Source organism: Alosa sapidissima, chromosome 12, assembly GCF_018492685.1.
Source record: "Alosa sapidissima isolate fAloSap1 chromosome 12, fAloSap1.pri, whole genome shotgun sequence".
Taxonomy (NCBI): domain Eukaryota; kingdom Metazoa; phylum Chordata; class Actinopteri; order Clupeiformes; family Clupeidae; genus Alosa; species Alosa sapidissima.
In genome coordinates, this window is record NC_055968.1 from 6,016,473 (window position 1) to 6,040,026 (window position 23,554).

Below are 23,554 nucleotides of genomic sequence, written 5' to 3' on the forward strand. Positions count from 1 at the left end.
GCTGTGAAGCTAAACTCGTAAGCTTTTTTATTTTCAGGAGATATAAAAGAGGAATTGAGTTGCATTTCCATTTTAGATCGTTTGATTTGGCGAATCTTGAGGTGTTGAAGAAGGCAGTCAATCTCCTCAACCTCCCTCTGCAACCTCTCTCATTCAGTCTTTTTTTCTCTCACTCCCTCCCTCTCTCTCTCCCTCTCTCTCTGTCTGTTTCCCTCTCTCTGCAGGGACTGCTGGAGGATGCTATAACTGAGGAGGAAGATTTCTCTGTCATGTTCACACCGTACTCCGGAGTCCCCAGTGAATGCTGCATCCAGCAGGCTGAAGAGGTCTTCCGCAAGCTACACCCTGGCTTCACAGCCTATCTGTTCACAGGTACAAGACCATCTCACATGACAGATCAACAAAACCTCTCATATCTTTCTGTAGCATATATGCTGAACCCCAGACACAATTTGTCTGGGCTGCCAGGCCACTGCAGACCTTTGGCCCTATCGCACAGTGGTAAAGTGAAACCAAATTCCACATCCTGATCATGTTGATTTGAAGTAATAAGAACCAGTAGTTTTTAAGTTGTTATGAGTGGACACACACACACACACACACACACACACACACACACACACACACATACACACACACACACAGACCTGATTGTCACAGCAAAGGCCCCTTTTTGCCCTAAAACGTCAGCCAACACCCAGTTAAATAACACCCTGTGTTGGAGAAACTCACATAAATCTGTACTCATTTGTGGTGTATTTCATTTCACAGCTGATCGTGACCTTGAGGCAGAGGTAGTGGGTGCTTTTAAAGGTCAGAGCAGTTGGTTGTTCAGGACAACGCAAATGGAGAAGATTTTTCACTTGCTTTGATGTGACCTGACATTTACCATTCATGCAGCCTGCCGCAGTGAACTGGTTAATGATGTCAATGCTTTTTCAAACGTTCAATTTTGGAGGCCTTGAGGAGGCTGGGTCATCGTTTAGTTCAGTGTTAACCAAGTGAGACTTTTTGACTTTTTAAAGCCTTTAATATATCAAATAAAAAGAAGAAAAAACATTCCATATCAGTTACGCTCCCATAGGCTCCGACGACTTGACCAGATCAAACTTCAATCCCCAATCTATTCCATCTATCACCAAAGCTCCCTTAGCACACCTCACTTTTTAAAGAGACGTCCTCCATTATGTTAGTAGAGCACAGGCTCCATGCATGTTTCTACCAAACTCTTAAACAGACAGATATCATCCACATACAGTCCTCCCATATAGGACCATCCATGTGACACAACAGCTAACATAGCAAAACCTGTCTGGAAATTAGTGTGTGTGTGTGTGTGTGTGTGTGCGTGTGAATGTGTGTGTGTATGCGTGTGTGTGGTGAGAGAGAGAGAGAGCAAGTGAGATTGCAACAGCCCCCTCAGCACCTCGCGCCACCTTTGTTAGGGCTGATTTCACAGTTAGTTAGGCACACTCTCTCTCACACATACACTTCAGGCATAATCTAACACGGTTGGCTCTCGCGTGTCCCTTCGTTTCCAAAAAGGGGAGAGAGGAGGTTAGGATCTGTAATCGCTGTTTCTGCTCCTATCTGCCAGCTATGCTATGACCTTGGCGAGACATATTTCAAATTACCAAGCAGAGACTTGTCTGAGGGCATGTAGCTCTGATGTATCACAAAAGGCCCCCACTGAGGTCATTCTCTCTCTCTCTCTCTCTCTCTCTCTCTCTCTTCCCCCTCTCTCCCTCCCTCTTTCTCTGTCTGTGTTTGTGAAAGAGAAACAGCAAGAGAGAACAATCCTAGTGTTTGTATGTGCATGTGTATTTTAAGAGAGTGGTAAGCAGCTAGTGTGTGTGTGTTGGAAAGCTGCAGTGTTAACTCCTTAATTAACTCGGCTCAGAGAGCTCGCTAGACTGTCCCATTTCTCCTCAGGCATGTAGACATTCATAGAGTGCGCTGGCTCTGAGCTCTGCTGTCTTGGGAGCCTATCAGGCAGGATCTGGGGGGGGGGGGCTGTTGTCTGTGACTTATACTGTTTGTATAACACACACACACACACACACACACACACACTCACACACACAGAACTATAGATTTTTCGTATGACACACACACACCATCCATAAGAACTAAAGATTCCTCATCTGCACCCACAGAATGTTGATAGTGACCTGCTCTGGCCTTAAAACCCTTTTCTCTCTGCTTTTGACTGTATCATAAATGATAATCATAAAATGTCCCAGTCGTAATGATGCTAATGATTCGAATAGTGCTCACAGCAAATGCAGGAAAATTGAAAACAAAGCAATATAGCCATATAAACATAACACTTTCATCCTGAGCACACCAAAAACGTATAGATATATCCCAAGGCCAGTTTTAGTTTTCTCTCACTCTCGTCTCTCATAAATGCAGTATGAATACTTACTGTAAAATTGCAAGAGGGGCTGTGTTCACTGTAGAAACTTAATTTACCAGCACAGCAGGAAGCTTGTCCTCAAACCATATTTTTGCAAGTCAGTATGTGTGTAGCTAGCACAGCCCATCAAGCTGAGAGCTGGCGTGTGTACGTACACGCACAGGTGACGCTGAAGGAGAGGCATCAACAAGAAACCCCAGTGACAATGCATAACCAGGTGAAGAGAGAGTGAGTGAGCAGGAGAGAGAGAGAGAGGAAGAGGGAGAGAAAGTGAGTGAGCAGGAAAGGAAAAGGAAGAGGGAGAGAGAGGGAGTGAGCAGGAGAGAGAGAGGAAGAGAGATGGACGGATGGAGGGAGAGACGGACTGAGATTACTTATTCACACGACTGACGGCTCTTAATCTCCCCCTCTCTCCTCTCTCTCCTCCTCTCTGTTCTCTCTCCATCTCTCTCTCTCTCTCTCTCTCTCTCTCCCCCAATTCGGGTGCATCTAGCCTTCGGCACACGCTGTAGAGTTTGAAATGCGTGACACATGTCCCCTTCAATTACATCTTTAATCTACCAGGAAAAAATTCCCTGGAGTATGCATCCATTCCCCGCTGTGTCCCGTGTCAATGTGCCTATTCCCTCGAGGGAGAGCGAGAGGCGGCTCCATCTTCTCCTCGTTTATTTATCCGTTTATTATTATTTATCTTTTTAGAGGTTTATTTTTAACACATGAATTCCTTGGGCGTACTGCAGTGACATACTCCTCAGTGTAATTTCTCGGTGGCTTAATGCACTGCACCTGTGCAGTAGATGTACAGCTTTGGCTGTGTACGAACAGCGTTTGTTTATAATTGAGGCTTACGAGGATGAAAAAGGACTTGCAACAGAGAGGTGCTCTGAAGAAGTGAAAAAGGCTTCAGTGTTCAGTGTCTTTATAGGTTTCTGTTCTGAGTGTAACAGCAGTGAACTCCCAAAGGTTCTGCACTACTTTTTTTACATGTTTGTATGTTGAAAATGAAGTATATATAAAAGTGCCATGAAGTGCTGATTTTCTCCCATGCTAGGTTTGGGAAATATGTTAAAGGGATGTTTGCATGCAACACATTCTTTAGTGTTGATGGCCAGCATAGTCTTGCCACGATACAGTAGCAATATTACTTGTCATGGGGTCATATTTAAAGTGGTTGGGGATAAAATGATAGAGAATGGGGTTAACATTTGGCATGAATGTGCTCAAATTGCATGGTTGAGGAATCATGGTATACCATCTTTGTTTTTGTTTTTATAGAATTTGACATTGCATGTCTCTACAGAGGAGTGTCTCACTGTTATTGTACTGTGCTTTGATGGCTATAAGGTTGCCTATAAAAAAAACCGTTAAGCTTTGACCTTGCTCTTTGTCTCTCCTGATCGGTCTTAATTTCAAACGTAGTGCGTTTGTGGTAGTTGCTACTGTCCATTCTCCTTCAGACATGCATATTTATGCTCTCTGCTCGGCCTCTGTTTTGGTTTTGTGCCTCCATCTATCATTTTAGAACCATAAATATAATTTAAGAATCATAATGATATTATCTTCTGATTATGATCATATTTACTCGTCATGGTGCCGGTTTGGGTTAGACTCTGTCTCAGTTTTATCTCTTCAGACAGCTGCACTCTTATATCCACCTCCTGTCTTCCTGTCCATTAGGTCCGAGCGGGGGCCATTTCTTGCCGCAGACCACAGACTGGAATGAGCCCACACCGCAGGCCTACTTCCTGACACTGGGCTTCAGGAGGAGCCAAGATGGCGGATTTCTGGAAAAGATGCTTCGGAGGAGGAGCCCGGAGTTTACAGGTAGGGGAAGATGATGTGTTGTTATGCTCAGAAATAATAGCCCAAAATGACCTTACACTGAAATGCACAATAATACATTGTAAAATGATAATATAAATGTATATTTTGGAAATTATAATAAGGTGAGCAGAATATCAGACAGTACAACATAACAGAATTGTGAAATCAGACTGAAAGCAAAATGAAAACTGACTGTCCCAGTTAGTTGTTAGGAAGACTGGCATCATAGCAGGTGGGTTTACAGGGGGTCGTGAGACCAGACTCGAGCTCAGTGAGACGCAGGCTTGCCGTTAGTGACCGCTGAAAGATGGTGGAACGTGACAGAACATATAAAAGTGAGAGATGGACGGGATGCTCCCACGTGGTCACTTTGACCTCTGTCGTGATCTGATTATTCCATTTGCCCATTCTGGGCAGCTTGTGCCCCCACACCTCCGAGAGAAGGAACATGTGCACACACACGGAGGTGAGAGAGAGAAGGCCAATCCTCCAGCCATTTGCACACCTCAAGGTTACAGAGCAGGCTCGGCTCAGCGCTAGAAAACATGGCGCAGGAGAAGTATGCCCAAGAGACCATGTGACAACACAGTCAGAGGTTCTCAGCTTGGTGGCAGGTGGCGCAGGTTGTGAGACGAAAGAGCGAAAAAGAAATCAGCCAGAGATCTACCATTTTATTTTTATCCAAACTGAGCACGGTGTTGTGGCAAAAGAGACTGGGTGTGATTTGGTCAGAAATTACATTTTATTTTTCTCATCTCTGTGCCAAGAATATGTTTCTTTTTTGATTGGGGGAACGTTTGTTTGTGGTGGGCGAGAGGGTCTTTTAAGAGCATATTAGGGATCTGTCAATGTATTGATTGCAATGGCATAAAACTTCTTAATTAACTCTAATGTGTGTGTGTGCATGCATCCATGTGTGTGTGTGTGTGTGTGTGTGTGTGTGTGTGTGTGTGTGTAGAGAGGGAAGATGTAGTGCCAGTACTGTAGTTGAGCGAGCTCTCTGAGCAGTGGGGGTCAGCAGCAACAACAGGCTGGCAACAACTCTGGCTGTTAGCTGTGAGGCTAAGAGGAGAGGAGAGGACTGGGGGGGTGGAGGCTGGAGGGGGAAATCAATGCGTTTGTGTAATGTATCAAAGGCTCGGGCACCACATGGGTCTTTAAGGTGATCAATCATACGCTGCCAGGATGGTGGCACATCGTACCTCTGTCATGCAGGGGATGCCACTGCTGAGTATGCACCAGAGGCCATAGTGTGTGTGTGTGTGTGGGGGGGGGGGGGGGGGGGGGGGGTCTGTTAGACATATCCATGTTTATGTGTGTTCAGAATGCTGAATATTGGTCTGAAGGTTCAGCATTGCAGTAGTGTAGAAGCTATTAGGGAAGTAGCTGACCTCCACCCAAAACTGCTGAATAAGATTTGTATGCTTTTTAAAGGTTCCTTTCAACTCATTTACCTTCTCTCTTTGTTGACTGTGAATTTGATTTTATAGGAATTTTGTTGAAACATGTTTCCCAAATGACTGGTTATCCGATTTATGAACATCTTCCTCAAACCTTTTGGAGAGCTACTTAGAAACAGGTGGTCTACATTATATCATTCAGTGAAGTATATGCCTACTAATGAGCCTACTTAAACTATAAGCCCCGAGAGCGAGTACGTTTCACTGATTTTAGAACAGCTAAAGGAATTAGATTTTACTTTGGTATCGAATGCGATTCAGCCAATCACAATCAAGGACCTGAACTATCTGTTTTAGAATTGACATTTCTCAATAGCAATACTGACGGGGTGAGTGTACTTGTGATATTAAGCTGGGCCCATACACTGAACAAGGTCTAGGTTGTGTCACTATTCAGATATATGTCCATTGCCCACCACTGAGAGTGTGCTTGGACGGAGGAAGGAAAGAATGACCCGCATGTTTGTGTTTTCTTTTTGAAGGACTGAGAGCACCATTCTCTCCACCGCGAGCGGAAGACATCAGGAGGACGTGTGAGAGCCTGGGCCGGAAGATTCTGCCGGTTCTTGATTTTATTAAGTGCACCAAACTATCAGTGGGTATACTTTCAAAAGCAGTCCGTGTTGGTGTATGCCGACTGAATCCTGGCAACGGTCTCCATGGAGGTTTGTTAAGCTGACAGGCCAGAGGAGAGCCACAGCTCTCCCAAGTGCCACCAAATTGGTCTGTCTTAGCCAGGAAAAAGGAGCGGTAGCACTAATGGTTGCCTGTACTTAGCATTGGATTGCAACCAATTTAACACATTTGTCCTTTTTAGTATTCTAGATAGATAGATAGATAGATAGATAGATAGATAGATAGATAGATAGACTAAAAATCTATGGTATTTCTATACATGTAGCATGTGTGTATGTGTAGGACTGGGGTGTGATGGGTTCAATACTAATGACAGGTAATGAATGTACTGTATATTTTGGAAGAAGGGTGGGGGTGTAGTGAAAAGAAAATAACAACTGGAGATTGTGGAGTGTAGCAGAGAACAGCAACCGGTTTGTCGTCTCCGCCAGGGACAGGTGTAGAGCGCGCGGCGCGGCTTGGTACGGCGCGGCACGGCACAGCGGCTGGATGTGCTGGTGGTGCTCAAGCCCAGCGGAGGCAGAGGAGGAGCAGCAGCCGTCGCGCGTGTCTTGCCGCCTCAGACGCCGTCGTGTCTGTCCTCGCTCAGCCAGTGATGGATGGTGTTTGAAGGGGAGGGAATATTTACAAATACGCAAACGACAGGTTCTGAAGAAAAGATCACAGCAGTGTTTTTTTGGGGGGTTGTTGTCTTGTTTTTCTTCCCCTGGGTCATTCAGCACACGGTCCTGGTGGGTGCTGGCGGTGGAGGGGAATGGGAGAGGGACAGGCCAGGGCCGTGCTTCCAGACGCCTAATGAATTATAATTAGCTTGTTGTTCAGGTTCCCTTTTCGCCATGATTCCGGTGGAGAAACTAAAGGACAGCGTTTGCAGCGCTGCAGGGGTCCAGTATTCGTCTCTTTGTCCCCCTTCCTCCACACCACTCTCACTCTCTTTCTCATTATGTACCTTTGTACAGAGAGAGAAAGAGAATAATGACTGACTGAGTGTGTGTGTGTGTGTGTGTGTGTGTGTGTGTCTTTGTCTTTGTGTGTGTGTGTGTGTGTGTGTGTGTGTGTGTGTGTGCATGAGAGAGTGAGAGAGGAAGAAAAAACAGTGAGCAAAACCAGTGACCAGCATATTTCCTCTGCCAGTGTAATCCTGAGTAATTCAACCTCAGCACACAAGCCTCTCTGTCCTCTCCACTCCTCTCCTCTACTGACATAACAATGGGCTCATGCAAACCAAAGAAGAAAAAAAAAATGTTCGATTTCATTTGTGCTGCAGAGCGTTGGTGCCGTTTATTTTGGAGGGTTGTGATTCAATTACAGGCATTGCAGCAGCACCAATGTGAGATGCAGAGCGACAGGATGTGTATTAAATTAGTCACTCACTGCGAGGTGGTCGCAGCCAACAGAAATCCCATTATGCCGGTATTAGAAAAAGGAATTGATCTCATCTGATGTGGGGAAGCCAGCCGTTCATTCTCTAATAACGCATCCAGACAAATTCTCCAGGGACCTACAGCCCCCCCACACTTCCAACCCCCCACCACCACCGACACAAAAATTGACAAACGTATTTGGCTGAAGCGGCATTGCATCATGCCGATCTGTAAACAATTGCAGATTAAACGAGACGAGGAGATTAACTGGGGAGCGCTCCGTCTTCATCATGGCCCGTGCAAGGTCTCGTGCCGGCACTGGATCAGAGTTCTTCACCCGTCATAAATATTACCCAAACACACGTACCCCCCCACCCCCCCACCCCCTGCCGGGCCACCTCCAGCATGCATCAATAGCAAGGCAAACAATTAGCGACACATTATGTAAGGACTCTGTGTGGACAATTAAGCAGCAGCATGGCAGTTGTAAAATGGAGAGTGATCCATAATTGCGGAGCCTCTCTGATTATTCCCACCAGTGCCCCCACACATGCCTCTGCATCATCCTCAGCCAGGCCCGCGTGTGCCAGGGAGGGTGCACAGAGAGGAGCAAGGGAAGGGAAAAAAACTAATGAAATATTCAGCAGGGGAAAAACAACATCGCTCATAAAGTCGGAGAGCAGACGGCTGTTCTCTTTCTCTCTCTCTCTCTCTCTCTCTGTCTTTTTCTCTCTCTCTTCTCTCTTTCTCTCTCTCTTCTCTCTCTCTCTCTTTCTCTCTCTCTATCTCTTCCCTCCCTCACTCACTCTCTGCACCCTTCTCCCGCTCAGTTATTGAAAGTAAACAGTGCCTGGTTGGTGGTGGCATGAAAGACACACACACACACACACACACACAGAGGCACAGGATGGTCCCAGCTCAGGCCAGACGCACAGAGACAGTGGCTGTGAAAAATGATGCATGCTGGGGGATATGTATCTGTAATAAAAATGGCCATAAAGAGGATGAATGACAGAAGGGATAATAGCAGGCCAACCTCCCACTAAAAGAAAAGGAGTTTGGGAGAGGCGCACGTGGAGGGAGAGAGGGAGGGAGGGAGAGATGGAGGGAGGGAAAGAGGGAGGGAGAGATGGAGGGAGGGAGTGAGAGGAGCAGGGGGAGGGCTTGGAGCATCAGCGGGAGCCGTAAGCTACACTACATGGGGCATCCGTGGCGTCCGGCCCCCCAACCTGGAGGAAGGCAGTGGATGAGGGGTAGTGGTCAGTCAGACACTCAATAACCCACTTAGAGGAATGAGAAGAGGGGAGTTTCTCAGCTCCGTGCAGAGTGAGTCCACCTCTTGTCAGGTTGAGGGGAGAGTGCTGTGTGTGTGTGTGTGTGTGTGGGGGGGTTGCTTGCTCAGTCTACTCTCAACAGGAGATGCCAGGAGACATTTATGCGGATGAATCATTTAACAAATAGAAGGAAACTCTGTGGCACGGGATAGAGTGCCCTGTGAAGCTTTCCCATAATGGGAGTAGAGAATGGGGTAGTGGTGTGTGTGTGTGTGTGTGTGTGTGTGTGTGTGTGTGTGTGTGTGTGTGTGTGTGTGTGTGTGTGTGTGCGTGTGCGCATCTGTGTGTGTGTGTGTGTGTGTGTGCGCGTGCGTGTTTGCATCTGTGTGTGTGTGTGTGTGTGTGTGTGTGTGTGTGTGTGTGTGTGTGTGTGTGTGTGCGTGTGTGCATCTGTGTGTGTGTGTGTGTGTGTGTGTGTGTGTGTGTGTGTGTGTGTGTGAGTGCTCAGGTTGCCAGGATGCTGCGGCGATATGCTAATCCTTTTAGAGGAAGCTGCTCCGCACACTGTCGAGGTGTAATCTGATTTGTTAGCCTGCGCTCCAAAGGTCAGCGCTCCCTCTTGTCTGCCACTTTGACGCTCTCCATTCACCAGTCGTGGGGCTCATAAAAAACAGGTAGCACTGCACACGCACCACTCAGCCCCCACACCGCGCCGCGCCGCGCCTCGCTGGAGGATGAAGCACACAAAAGAGGTGTCATGTCAAACGCTAAAACCATCAGTAGCCTGGGTCAGGCGGGGGGATTAGACTTGGGGCTCTCGGTGCTGTAGGCTGGGTCAGGCGGGGGGATTAGACTTGGGGCTCTCGGTGCTGTAGGCTGGGTCAGGCGGGGGGATTAGACTTGGGGCTCTCGGTGCTGTAGGCTGGGTCAGGCGGGGGGATTAGACTTGGGGCTCTCGGTGCTGTAGGCTGGGTCAGGCGGGGGGATTAGACTTGGGGCTCTCGGTGCTGTAGGCTGGGGGGATTAGACTTGGGGCTCTCGGTGCTGTAGGCTGGGGGGATTAGACTTGGGGCTCTCGGTGCTGTAGGCTGGGGGGATTAGACTTGGGGCTCTCGGTGCTGTAGGCTGGGTCAGGCGGGGGGATTAGACTTGGGGCTCTCGGTGCTGTAGGCTGGGTCAGGGGCTCTCGGTGCTGTAGGCTGGGTCAGGCGGGGGGATTAGACTTGGGGCTCTCGGTGCTGTAGGCTGGGTCAGGGGCTCTCGGTGCTGTAGGCTGGGTCAGGGGCTCTCGGTGCTGTAGGCTGGGTCGGGGGGAGATGCAGCTGGGGCCCTCCTGCTCTTCCGCACCGCTGTTGCATTAGGTGGGTAGACTGGGGCCGGGGCGTGTGCATGCACACCATCAGCAGTTCAAGTCGTGGAGGATTTAGTGCAAAGGGACTAGTATTAGAGGACAAGGCTTCACTCTTCTGTATGGCTCTGCTGCGATTCTATGTGTGCGTGTGTGTGTGTGTGTGTGTGTTTTTGTGTGTGTGCGTGTGTGTGTGTGTGTGTGTGTGCGTGTGTGTGCGTGTGTGTGTGTGTTCGTGTGTGTTCGTGTGTGTATATGTTTTTGTGTGTGTGTGTGAGACAGTGAGTGGGAGAGAGAATGTTGGAAAGGACTACCCTTATTATTACTTGTTTTGTTTTATGTAGTGAGTGCTGGCCATATGTGTACAAGAGGCCAGATTGAGAAGTGCACATATGCACATACATAAACAGCACATGAACACAACAAACAAATATATGTGTTATGTAATATATGCTGTTTATGTATGTGCACGCTCTCTCACAGATGCACATGATCACTCTCGTCAAAGTGATCATGTGTGTCTGTATGCACATGTACTTCCATGATTATGAACGTGTGTGTGTACATATGTGTGTGTGTGTGTGTGTGTGTGTGTGTGTGTGGTGACGTCTGTTCTGTTCAGGTGGGCTTCTCCACAGGTTCCGGGCTAATCGAGAGGCTGCAGTACGCTGGGCACCTGGGCCAGCTAAGGCGCGTGGGGGAGCAAACGAACGTCCTGCAGCAAACACTTGCTGAGCTCAGCGTCGCCCCCTATCTGCAGGAAATCAACGATGCAGACTTCAGACTGGTGAGCACATGGGTCTCCTCACTCATGGGAATCTGGGAAAACGAGTGTAGAGCCAAATAGTGGACATGGAAAAATACCCATTATATTTTTAGAAGTTATGATTTTTATTTGACCCAATTCATGCCCCTGTATAGTATAATTTTATTCATATGTTTGTAAGCCTACCTTGATCTGTTAAGGCAAGGCAAATATGTTTATGTAGCACATTTCATTTCAGATTGAATTCAAAGTGCTTCACATCAAACATACACATATTCAAAATAGTAAATAGATGTGCAGCTGGAGAACTAACATTCATAAAAGTGCTGAACTGATCATTTGCCCGTAAGTTATGGAGATGTCAGAGAAAGCTTTTGTGATTTCTGCTGTTAAGAATAGAACTAGGCACTCAGCAGGGCTCACAGTCTCCTCTCCTTCCTCTGCCACCACTCTCTTATCACACGCTCCCTCCCTCCTCCTCCTCCTCCTCCTCTCTTCTTCCTCTCGTCTCCACATAAGCCCTGTCCTCCTCTCCCGCTTCAACCTCAGTGCTCCGTCATCAGCAGCCCTCTGCTCCCTCCCTCCGTCCTCCCTCTTCACCTCCACCACAGCCTTTCTGTTCCCTTTGCTCCTCTCCACTCCTCTCCCCTAACAGACCAGGCCTTCCTCTCCGCTCCTCTTTATCCCCCTCCAATCTCTGACCATCTCTGACCAGCGCTGCACCCCCCCACCCCCCTCACCACCAACCAACGTTGTCCTCCTCCAGCGCTCGCCTCTCCTCTCTTCTCTTCTGCCCTCCTCCTCCTCCTCCTCCTCCTCCTCCTCCATTTCTTCCTCCTCTTTCTTCTTCTAGTTCAGCTGTTGCTTTTATCCTAAGCCTCTTATGCTGCATTGAGGGCACATATTGTTATCGGTGGCTGTGCTTGTGGTGACCTGGGCTAGCGTTCATTATCATGCTCCCCCAGTTCCCCCCTAAACCCCCCACCCACCCCGTCTACATCGGGCCATCTCGGCAGGTCCCAGAGCTGAGCGGAGCAAAGGTCGAGCTCCTCAAGGTGAGCCGGGCGAGCGAGCCGCGGCCGATCCCACCAGCCCACAGGCGCTGTTAGCGAGGAGCACCAGCAAGCTGAGGAGGAACCGGGCAGGCTTTTTTTAATAAAGCCTTAAATTATGCACGCCAATAAGCAGGGCTTTGTTTTTGAATATTTATGAGGATCAGGAACACTGGCAATGCAAAAGCAGCTCTTTTGTGTGCATACATTTATGGGGCGAGAATGAAGAGACGGGTGGCTGAGAGACACAGACAAAGAGAGAGAGAGAGAGGGGGGGAGGAACAGAGAGAGGTAGGGAAAAGAGAGAGAGTGTAAAAGGAAAAGGTGTGTGTGTGTGTGTGTGTGTGTGTGTGTGTGTGTGTGTGTGTGTGTGTGTGTGTGTGTGTGTGTGAGTGTGTGTGTGTGTGTGTGTTTTAGAGACGTTTGTTTGTGTGTGAGAGGGAATGGTGGAAAATTGTGCACCAGACAGCGAGGTGAGAGCAGGAAGGAGAGCAAAAGCAAAGTGTGAACCTGGAGGAGGCAGCATAAATCTCATTCTGGTGCTCAGTGGCGAAGCTCTATAATTGCCTCTTTACTAGATTAGTGCCGCACAGTGGTGAGATTAACCCAGATCAATGTGGCGTGATGTATGTGATATTGCCACAAAAAAAATCTGCGATGAATAAGCAGGCGCGGAGGCGTCTAATTAGGGGGATGTTTACAGTGCATGGCCGCCAAGAGGACAATGAGCAGAATTATAGGGAGGAAGAAGAAAAGGGTCCACTGGCTGGGCAGCTGCACAGCAAACGCAGGGAAAACACACACTTTGGCAATGACACAAGACGTGAAGCATTGTTGAGACACACCGATGGAAATGCTGCAATTTTTATGGCGGGTCCATTTTGGGGGCAGTGTTCGCGGAGATGAAAAAAGATATCCAAGTTAACAGTCCCTGAAGTACACCTGCGAATGACCGTCCAGAGGAAAAAACACACACCCTCCTCGGATAGCAGGCATGAATAATTCACCAGACGGGCGTTTTTATTTTAATGCCCGCAGAAAGAGCCTTCCCACCCCTAAAAACGGCACGCTGAAAGCCCCCACCCCGCGCCTTCTCAGGGAAGCAATATCCGGCAAACACACACCAACAGCAATTTGAATCTTTATTTAGACTCACCATTAAATATACAATTGCGAGGGCCCATGATTTTGTCAGATGCAATTGCGGTTTGACCATGCATGACATGTCAGTTTGCCAACTTCCTTCCACAAACACAGCCGGACACGCAGGAAGAGTTACAGGGATGGATACGTGGCTATTTTCACTCTTAAAAAAAGAATAATTTCAGTCATTTTGAAAAGAGTCGCTTATTGCCTCCACTATTTTACATCCCAAACCATTTTACATCTCAAAATTGAATATTTTTTGTGCTCACGCACAAACACACACACAGACACTCTCTAGCTGTGTCTCTCTCACATGCACACTGCTACCATATGGATGAAGAAGCCATCTGTACTTAAACATTTGGCCTGTAAACAAGGACTACACTCACTTACACACACACACCACACACACACACACACACACACACACACACACACACACACACACAGAGAAGAAGATAAATGTGCAAACGCACTACACGCTCTTTGTGTATATTACTGCCTCCCACGCAGCTGATGATGGATGACTTGGTGTTTGTCAATTTGTCTGTATTGTCTCGCTGTTGCCCGTCATCCCTATAAAAAGATAGGGCAGGGGGGTCCTCCACAACACCACCTGACCACTCAACCCTCCATGGGCCTTGGGGTGGGAACGGGGAGAGAGACACAAGATGGCAGTCCTCATTGTGTGAGGAATGAGTTATAAAAATCACCAGCCGACAAATGATTTTTTAATTAGCTTTGAAGTCGGCATGTTTAGTGGAGTTATGGCGGCAGCGTGAGCGGCGCCCTGATAATCTTTATCTCTGGCCCACAGCTGCAGACGCTAATGGCAGACACGGTGGACACCCTTGAAGGAAGGCGGACGGACGGCGAACGTGTGTGGAATGAAATGCTCAAGGTAAATAGGGAGAGAAAAGACGACAGGGGTGGGGAAAGGACAATGAGTGTATGGAGAGAGAGAGAGAGAGAGAGACAGAGAGAGAGAGAGAGAGAGAGAGAGAGAGAGAGAGAGAGAGAGAGAGAGACAGAGAGAGAGAGAGAGAGACAGAGAGAGAGACAGAGAGACAGAGAGAGAGAGAGAGAGAGAGAGTTGAAATGCCACCACCATCATCAGACACCCACACATTCTCACCAGTCACACACACTCACATACAATGAGCCAACCCCCCTCAGACCCGAATCAAAGAAAATATTTGACACATCAAATCAGAGAGAAATTAATTCTGTGCTCTCTCTCCTTTTCATGGGTGTGTGTGTGTGTGTGTGTGTGTGTATGCCTGCCAGGTCTTCCTTTTGGCAGCTCTATTAAAACACAACAATGCAGAGTGAACTTTTAAATGGCAAAGCTTGCGGAAGAACTAATGTTAAATATTTCAGTCCAAATTATTTCCTTTTGCCTTAATTAGCACTGTGTGGGCATGTGGGCATTTCAAATTATATTATAACAGGGAGATTAAACCCAGAGCTGAATGTGACAACAGACAGAAGCCTGGAGACTAGACGGAACACTCTCACGTGAGGACCAGTCTCCAGGGCGCCCCCTGTCAGTAGGAGTAATAACATCCCTGTATGGCCCTCCATGGCTTACTGTGGGTCTGTAGTTTGGGCACACATGTTGTTGAGGCACATGATGATAGGTGAAGGGAGAGAGGGGATCACATCAGCCAGCGGCAGCGGCAACGTAACTCAATGCTCAGACCATAATAAATTTTGTCTCGTTCCTACGCAACACAAACGGTATGTCGATTGAATACGCTCGCGTTGCGCTTTAAAAGTTGAACCGAGTTCAACGCTCAGCTTGCTCAACGCAAGAGTTACGCCAGCGCTGCCACCGTTCTGCTGCCGAACCATAGAGAACAATAGGAAACCTGCCGCTTGCCGCTGGCTAATGTGATCCCCGCCTAAATGAGAGTGCCGAAAAAAAGGAATGAATACAGCCATGAGAAAAAGACTGATAGAGAGAAAAGAGAGAGAGAGAGAGAGAGAGACAGAGAGAGAGAGAGGAAGAGTGATGAAGGGGTTAAGAGTTTAACATTTAGGTGGAGGAAAGGTGAGAGCAATGTGAGAATGTATGAGACAAAATTAGGTGTTAAGATTTCAGATATAACAGCTGAGCTGAGATATGAGAGAGGGTGCAGTACAAGATACCAATTAATATCCACTGAAGAAATATTAAAATGGATATGGATACTATTAGTACTGGCACTCAGGTGTATGTTGAAATCACAGACAAATGACACAAAAAGAAAAGCTCACAGATTGGACTGCAAAAAACTGCATAGTGACCAAATCACTCTCAGGAGACAATGACACCAAAGTGATTATCTTTGCCTAAAGAGAATTGTTGAATACTCAAACGATAGTTCACATACATTTATAGTGTAATGCTATAATGTATACAATATACTAGTATATGCACTGTTATCTACAGTGGTAAATATTGTAATGTACGTTTTTAATACTGCAGTTCAGTTCTAGCCTCGTGAGACCATCCTGATCTCTTTCCGTTAAAGAGAATTTGGAGCAGTTCACCAAACGAACGTCCAATCAGCGTTGGCTTTAAGGCGGGTTGAGGTGTGACGCAACGAACAACATAACGGCATCCACAGATGAGATGAGCATAGCTATTGCGCAAGTTTTATTCAAATTAGAAAGTATTCCTTGGTAAGCTGGGAAGCTATGAGTCTCAGCCATGCAGCTGGGAGGAATGAACGACACAGACATCCTCCATGGCCGATTCCAGTTCATAATGGAGGAATATACTTTCTTCAGAAGTGTAGGGCCTACCGTGAAAACTTGATGGGAATTGTCGTTGATTAGGGTCATGTCACAAACAAATGGTAAGTTAAAACATCTTAACGTTAGTTACGCTACCTAACTTAATTGTATGTTAAACAAAGGCATTAGAAGAACACTTTGTTCATCTAATTGGTTGATTTGGCCCGTCGATAACCAACAAAGGTGGTGATTGACAGATCGTTTATCCAATCAGCTAACCAGTATTTCCGCCCCTTCCCAAAAAATACTTTTACCGGAAAGTTTCCAGATGGATATGCAGAGCAAATCCATCTGGCAGAGTCAGGTTAGTTCAGTTCAGCTTGTTTAAGGAGATCTGAAAGAGAGAGAGAGAGATCTGAGAGAGAGAGGGAGAGATGCTGGCCTGTAGAGGCTGCGGAGAGAATGATGGAGGGAGGGAGTGCTGGTGTGAGTATTAGAGTTTGAGGCAGCTCTGTGTCTGTGCCTCTGATGGTGATGAATGGAGCAGGAGAGGAGGAGAGGACAGGAGGGGTGTGACGTGGGGGGATGGTGGCTCCGCTCGTCTCTGGTCTCTGGACCGGGCCCCGGCCTGCAGTGCATCAGCAGGTCAGTCCGTCTTTCTGGGGCGCGGCGGAGCGTGTCGCCCCGGGGTTACTGATGGGCCGTATTAATCACACCATCAGGGGCGCCGTGGCCGGCCGGCCGGACCGCGCCGGACCCAAGCACGCTCTCCGGCCCGACGGGCGGGCGCCTTCACCACCAATCTGGGCCCATACATCATCCGCACACCCAGAGCTGCCCCAGCGGGGAGGGGGGGGGGGGGCAGAGCAAGCACTCCGATCACTGGCTGGAGCTCTCTGTAGAGGCCGCCTCTAGGAAAGGCTTAAAAAAAAGGCCACAGCTGACTCCATGCTAATACCACATTCATAACTTTATAGCAGGATGAATTTGCCGTGATTATGAGTTTAAGGCCAGTAAAAAAACATTGTTCTGTTGGAGCGGGTACTCCCCACAGAGACTCTGGGAAACTCTAAGGCTAACCCAGTTCTTTAGACCAATACTGTTTAAATTTAACAGCAAGTTGCATCTATGCTTGTGGCCTTGTAGAATCGTTAGGCATTGATTAATTGTACAACCTGCAGTAAAATCATTAAAAAGGGTAGTATAGAGCTTTCGTTTTAAGTGGCCTTGAGCAAGAAATATATAGATTCTAAACGTATTTTATTAATAAGCAATTTTATTAATAATAGCAATTCCTATAATATTCCTATAAATAATAAATAATGATCATAAACCTAATGTTTAATCCTAAGAGTACTTATATCTGAACAGTATTCATACCTTTACAAGGACACTGTACAAATTAATTCATAGAATGGGCACATAGCATCAGTCACTAGTGCTACCCGCTTACTAGTGTCAGCTACAAAAGGATGTTAAAGGATCCTATTGAGTTATCTTTGGTTAATCACTGTGGTAATACAATGTGTGAAATCATTCTAGTATAGTCAGCTCAATAGGCCTTCCTGCTGGGGGTTTTTCCCATAAAATGGAAGTGGAGCATTTGCAATGAGAGCGATCATGATCTGAAGGAACACTGAGAATGAGGTGCTATTATGGCTATCTGTCAAGTCCCATCTGGTGAATCTGTGTCTGTTACAGGATTTACACGTTAGCTTCATTTTAGGACTCATCATCGCACAACATTGTTTACAGGATCACACTCTAATAAGACATTATTATGAAGGTTAAGGTCGCATGTGACGTGGATGTGTTCATAATGCATTATGTAAACATGTTGCGAGCCGTGTTGTGGGAAACGTTAGGGTTGGTGTCATGACGCTGTAATCACGTTCAGTGACAGTGTGTTAATCTTGCATGACAGCTCGAGTTTCACTGTCGTCAAATAAAGAATGATGATGATGTGGACAAAGCAGCCTTTGAAATCAGATTAGATGTAAATCCATCAGTAGGCCCATCCACTGTGTGCGCCTGGGCCCCGGCAAGAGACTGGAGAAGTTATGGCGAATCTGTCTTGTTTGCAGTTAACAGGAGAGAGGAGAACTGTGTGTGTGTGTGTGTGTGTGTGTGTGTGTGTGTGTGTGTGTGTGTGAGAGAGAGAGCGAGAGAGATAGAGAAAGTCTGTGTGTGTGTGTGTTTATCCTCTACGGTGAAGCGGTGCTCTGACAGGGAGTGAAATGTCTGGCTGTCTCTTTGGCACTTGCTCACTCTCACCTTAACACGTGCGCTTCATCACAGCGGCACTGCTGCTGCTACCGTCGCCGCACTTCATCGCTCCTCGTCTCCACATGCACGCGCGCGCACGCACGCACGCACGCACGCACGCACGCACGCACGCACGCACGCACACACACACAAAGCTCCTGCCAGCTCGGCTTTGGCTGCATGTGTGTTTGTGCGCATGGAATGATGTGCCTCTGTTTTTGAGACAATGATGTGTGTGTTTGCGTGTGTGTGTGTGTGTGTGTGTGTGTGTATGGACAGGGAAGGGCTTGTGAGTCAGTGTGTGTAGGAGCATGGGAGGTGGTGGTTGTGTGTGTCGGTGCGTCCATGCGTGTGGAGAGGTGGTTCACATGTGAGGAGAGGTGACAGCAGTCACAGCACTGCATGCGTGAGTCAGGGTGTGTTTGTGAAGATGTGAATGCCGTCATGGCCCTCAACAAGACAGTGTTAGAAAGGAATCAGCATTTATTTACTGTAGCGCAAGGTCACTATCTGATAAGCCTCAGTCTTTGTCATAAAAAAGCCTTCAAGGCATTTAAAAACCAGCCCTCCTACAAACAACCTAAACTATAATCACTGATCAATTTCCTCCATATTCACTACAAGTGGCACCTCAGCTTCTTCCAATACGAGGTTGGTTATTTATGGGGCCACCCAGCCGAGCTCCTGTGGAAATATTGGAGGTGGAGACTTCATTTTCGCTCGTCCAAGCTCTCTATTTGTTTTACATAAATCAAGAGGGCATTAACCGACACCTACAGATGACAACTCGATTTTGACATACTGTGGCCTGGCAAACATATTGATTTCTCTGTTTGTTTTGGGTGAGTCATTAGAAGCTGCTGTCACCACTGTAAAAGTCCATTACATAAAAATAACAGCACTCTGTGCTGCTCCCTCTAGTTTCCGGACTGGGCTCTTATTTTATGTATATTTTTTTATCTGGCCCGAGGAGCAAGTCTGTAAATAAAACACGCTCCGAGTGCTGTATTTACGCCGACGTCTGGTTCATCCTGTTCGTGACCCCACTTTCTCTAGTGAGAGCTTTTTACGGCGCCGCGAAGACTTGTCTGGGCCTACATCTCGCACACACACACACACACACACACACACACACACACACACACACACGCGCACACACACACACACACACACACACACACACACACACACACACACACACACACACACACACAGGAAAAGCAAACTGGCGTCCAGCACCGTAGGCTGTGACCTACAGGCGCTTGGGTGTTCATTGATTACGGAGACTGTCGGAGAAAACTTTGAAAGGTTTCTCTGAAAGGTCACAGAGTGGGTTGGACTGAGATGGTGCGTGCTGGCGCTGGTGTTGGGTGCTGGTGTTGGGTGTGGGTTGGACTGAGATGGTGCGTGCTGGCGCTGGTGTTGGGTGCTGGTGTTGGGTGTGGGTTGGACTGAGATGGTGCGTGCTGGCGCTGGTGTTGGGTGCTGGTGTTGGGTGTGGGTTGGACTGAGACGGTGCGTGCTGGCGCTGGTGTTGGGTGCTGGTGTTGGGTGTGGGTTGGACTGAGACGGTGCGTGCTGGCGCTGGTGTTGGGTGCTGGTGTTGGGTGTGGGTTGGACTGAGATGGTGCGTGCTGGCGCTGGTCTTGTGCGCTGGTGTTGGGAATGGGTTGGTCGCTCCTCTTATCTCGTGTGCTCTCACATGCTCTTCCTCACCCCCGCTGCTGACGGCTTCTGTTTGCTCCGATGATGAGACGCCGCCCTTTGATTAGTGTGGTGACAGCTGTGGTGTCAGGGTGTCAGGTGGATCGGCTGCTCTGTGTTAGCGCTTTATTCTCTCTCGTGCACCTTCTCTGTCACTCACACACACACACACACACACACACCAAGAGGGGATAATAATAAGGCATGGTGCTCTTCTTGGCAGAGCCATAGGTTGAAATTCAATTGGATTAAGTACTACTAAAGGGTTTGAATGTGTATGTGTGTGCGTGTGTGTGTGTGTGTGTGTGTGTGTGTGTGTGTGTGTGTGTGTGTGTGTGTGTGTGTACATATTGCAGTGTTGTTTGTCTGTGTATCTTGTCTCTGTTTGCTTTTACAGATGTGTGTTTTATGTAGACAGAAACTCAGCCTGGTTAAGCCTATTCCCCAGTGCAAAGCCTTGCTGTATGTGATACTCATACACGCACAGAGATACTGTACACACACACACACTCACAAATAAGCTCTCGCTGTCGGGTTTGATTCAGTTCCCCAAGGTACACAGACGTTGCCATCTGACCTGAGCCTCTGCTAATCTGGATCACCTAAATCTGTCTCTCCCTCTCTCTCTCTCTACACTACCATGCACTTCAAGACCTCTGCTTTTGCACCCCCCCCCTCTAAACTACTATGCACTTCAAGACCTCTGCTTTTGCACCCCCCCCCCCCCTCTCTCTGACCCTCAAATAGGCTTTTTAATTCATTTCTTCATTGTCCATTCACTTTCATATTTCACTCGCTGCCTCCTCCTCTTCAGCTCTTCCACTCCTGACGCGGGCACAATAAATTCCCACACCCGACTGTCTGCTCACAAATGAATGGAGAGGGCCCAGCCTCACTCTAGGAGGTAATTAAGTCCCGGAGGGGCTGCATGGGGACCACACACACACACACACACACACACACACACACACACATGTGCAGAAAGAGCAAAGCTGAGAACGAGACACACACAAAAAAATTGGTTGGTTCTTCAGCTGATCCATAAACTCACTCTGAGAACGGGGGCGGAAAAAGTCACACCAAAACTCAAGGTCTTGACAGACCTAGAGTATTCATCACAGCTCCTCTGTGTCTTTTTGGGTTTGTGTGTGTTTTCACACTTTATGTGTGTGCTCGCTTGTGTGTGTGCGACTGTGCGCACACATTGAGCTGGTTGTGTTAATGTGTTCTCCCTCTCACGGTGTGCGTGTGCAGGTGGGCGCTCTGGAGAATGAGGTGTACGAGCTGGAGGAGGCCTACCTGAGGGGCAAGGCCCTGAGAGCCAGCCGCAGGCAGAAGGCCCGCCAGAGACGCCAAGCCAGGAAGGAGCAGCAGGTCGCACTCAAAGCCTCCTCTTCCTCCTCCACACCTCCTCCACCTCCTCCAGCCCAACCAGCCTCCCCTGGCCCTCAGGATCCTCCCTCAGCGGAACCAGAAGCCAGAGACGCCGTCCCTAGCCCTGGTGGCCCTGACAGCACTAGTGCTAGCCAGCCCTCACAAGAATAAGCCCCCCCACTCACACACACACACACACACACACACACACACACAAGCAGCAGGCAGTGGCTCTGCTGGCCTCCTCTCCTCTCCTCTCCTCTCCTCCCCTCACCCCCTCTGCAAACACTCATCTCCAGCAGCCTCTTCTCCCCTCGTCCATTACTCTCAGCGGACAGAAATAAATGGACTCGCCAGCCTTGCCTTCACTCTGATTTAGGAGCCCTTTTTTAACACTCCTCCCTTGTTTACTTGTTAGACACAGCTTGTGTGTGTGTGTGTGTGTGTGTGTGTGTGTGTGTGTGTGTGTGGGTGTGTGGGTGAGAGAGTGTTTGTGTCTTCCCTTAGTGCAGAGCTGGAGATGAAAGACCTGGAAGCTTTCAGTGCTGTAGAGGAGGGGTGGCGTGGAGGTGGGGTGGGGCTGGGCTGGGCTGGATGGGAGTGTATTTTTTTGCATAAACAAAATGTGTTCATGCGAGTGCATCCTCATTTATGCCTGTTCATGCAGACGCTAATATAAAGCGGACTAACGTGGGGGCCTGCAAACAGAAAAATCCATATCGCTCCACTGCATAGTTGTGCTAATGTATTCCTCTTGCTCGGTGAGCTCGACGGGGAGACCAAAAATGCAGTCGGAATTATTTCTGTGGCACGGAGAGAACGCCTGGAATGGGAGCAAACGGATCTCAGATGAAATCAAGTGATGATAATCATGTGTGAACAGCTGGTTTGGAGAACAAACTGTTTACATACGCATGCTTACCCAACCAACCAGGCCTGCTTTAAGCTAAGACCACTGTGCAGTTAAATTTGCAAAGGCATGCACGCACACACACAGACACATACACACACACACACACACACACACACACAAACAAACACCAGACACTAACCCCCTCAGTTAAGTTGAAACTGCTCACAGATTGTGTTTGCAAACACCCACCTCTCCGGCTGTTATTACCATCTTAACAGTCTCTAGTAACACGATCATGGTAATGCAGATTGTGCAGTTCGGCTCGATTGATTTGGCCAGTGCAAACCCTGCGAGTAAACAGAATCGGCAGAGCCCCGCGTCACTCTCACACCGGCCAGCCGCATCGATCACCCCGGTGCTGCCGGCTTCAAACACCCAGGGTCCCTTCGGGGAAGCCAATCACCGGCATTCAGCAGTATCGACAAGCACATTCTCCCAATACTGCTAAATAATACACAACTCCCACTGCTCTGCCATCACCTCTCCACACACACACACACACACACTTGCATGCTGTACATACATACAGACAAGCTGGACTCTCAAATAGGTTTGAGCTTGCAAGTCCTGATAGACTGGACTTGTCATGATACTTCTCTTTGGCCAAGCAGCTGTGCAGCACACCCTCAGCAAGATCCTAGTGACACTTGTGTCGAAAATGAACAAGCCACATTGCTCATGGTCAGCAATTAGTGGAGGAGACATTTATTTGTACGCAGCATAAATTAATGGCATGTATCGAATGGTCAGATAAAGAAAACATTTGCATTGTACTGTATTGGCATCTTGTAGAGATTAATTATGCCCCTGGTGTTTTGTAATTGGTAAACAATTATTATAATCCCTGCTTACACATACAATGAATTCATGCATGAGAGGACATTTGGGGCCTCACATAAGCTACAATGCTTTTAAGGGAGAATTGGATGGGTGTTTTTAACAAAACAAAATGACAATGTAAATCTGTGTGCAGTGTTAATTAGCTCTTTTTAGCGGGCATTGATCTTCTCTTCTCGCTTTGGGCATGAGGTCCATATTAGGCTGCCCCTGTGACTGACGTGGAACTAAGCGTTCTGAAGATCGCTCTCAATTTTGAGCACCTTCACTTGTCATGGAGCTTGCAAGATTTTGTTCTGCTGTGTAGAATCAAGTGGAATTTAAACATTATGAAGTCTGCTGTGATACGTTTACGTATTCTATACCAAGAGAGAATCTATAGTCTTAAAAGGCTATTTCTACCACCAGTGGTCTTGCATGGATGAGAAAACTACTGTGAAGACCGGACAGT

At 47.8% G+C, this 23,554-nt stretch overlaps 1 protein-coding gene and 1 long non-coding RNA gene across 4 annotated transcripts in view; one reads left to right on the forward strand and one right to left on the reverse strand.

Moving 5' to 3' along the window:
* The window catches only part of LOC121678131 (spermatogenesis-associated protein 16-like), a 47,427-nt gene extending 25,706 nt beyond the window's left edge, over positions 1 to 21,721 (forward strand). For 2 of the 3 annotated variants that reach the window (XM_042057355.1, XM_042057357.1), the window contains 6 exons: positions 225 to 372; positions 4,097 to 4,243; positions 6,186 to 6,298; positions 10,948 to 11,112; positions 14,107 to 14,190; positions 21,234 to 21,721. In XM_042057355.1, the coding sequence (XP_041913289.1) occupies positions 225 to 372; positions 4,097 to 4,243; positions 6,186 to 6,298; positions 10,948 to 11,112; positions 14,107 to 14,190; positions 21,234 to 21,524 (948 nt within the window). In that variant the 3' untranslated portion in view covers positions 21,525 to 21,721. The remainder of the gene's footprint in view (positions 1 to 224; positions 373 to 4,096; positions 4,244 to 6,185; positions 6,299 to 10,947; positions 11,113 to 14,106; positions 14,191 to 21,233) is intronic. The other variant, XM_042057356.1, reaches the window with a different exon arrangement.
* Positions 1 to 23,554, reverse strand: part of LOC121678133 — a 35,678-nt gene that overhangs the window by 5,659 nt on the left and 6,465 nt on the right. The gene's annotated exons all lie outside the window — the stretch shown is intronic.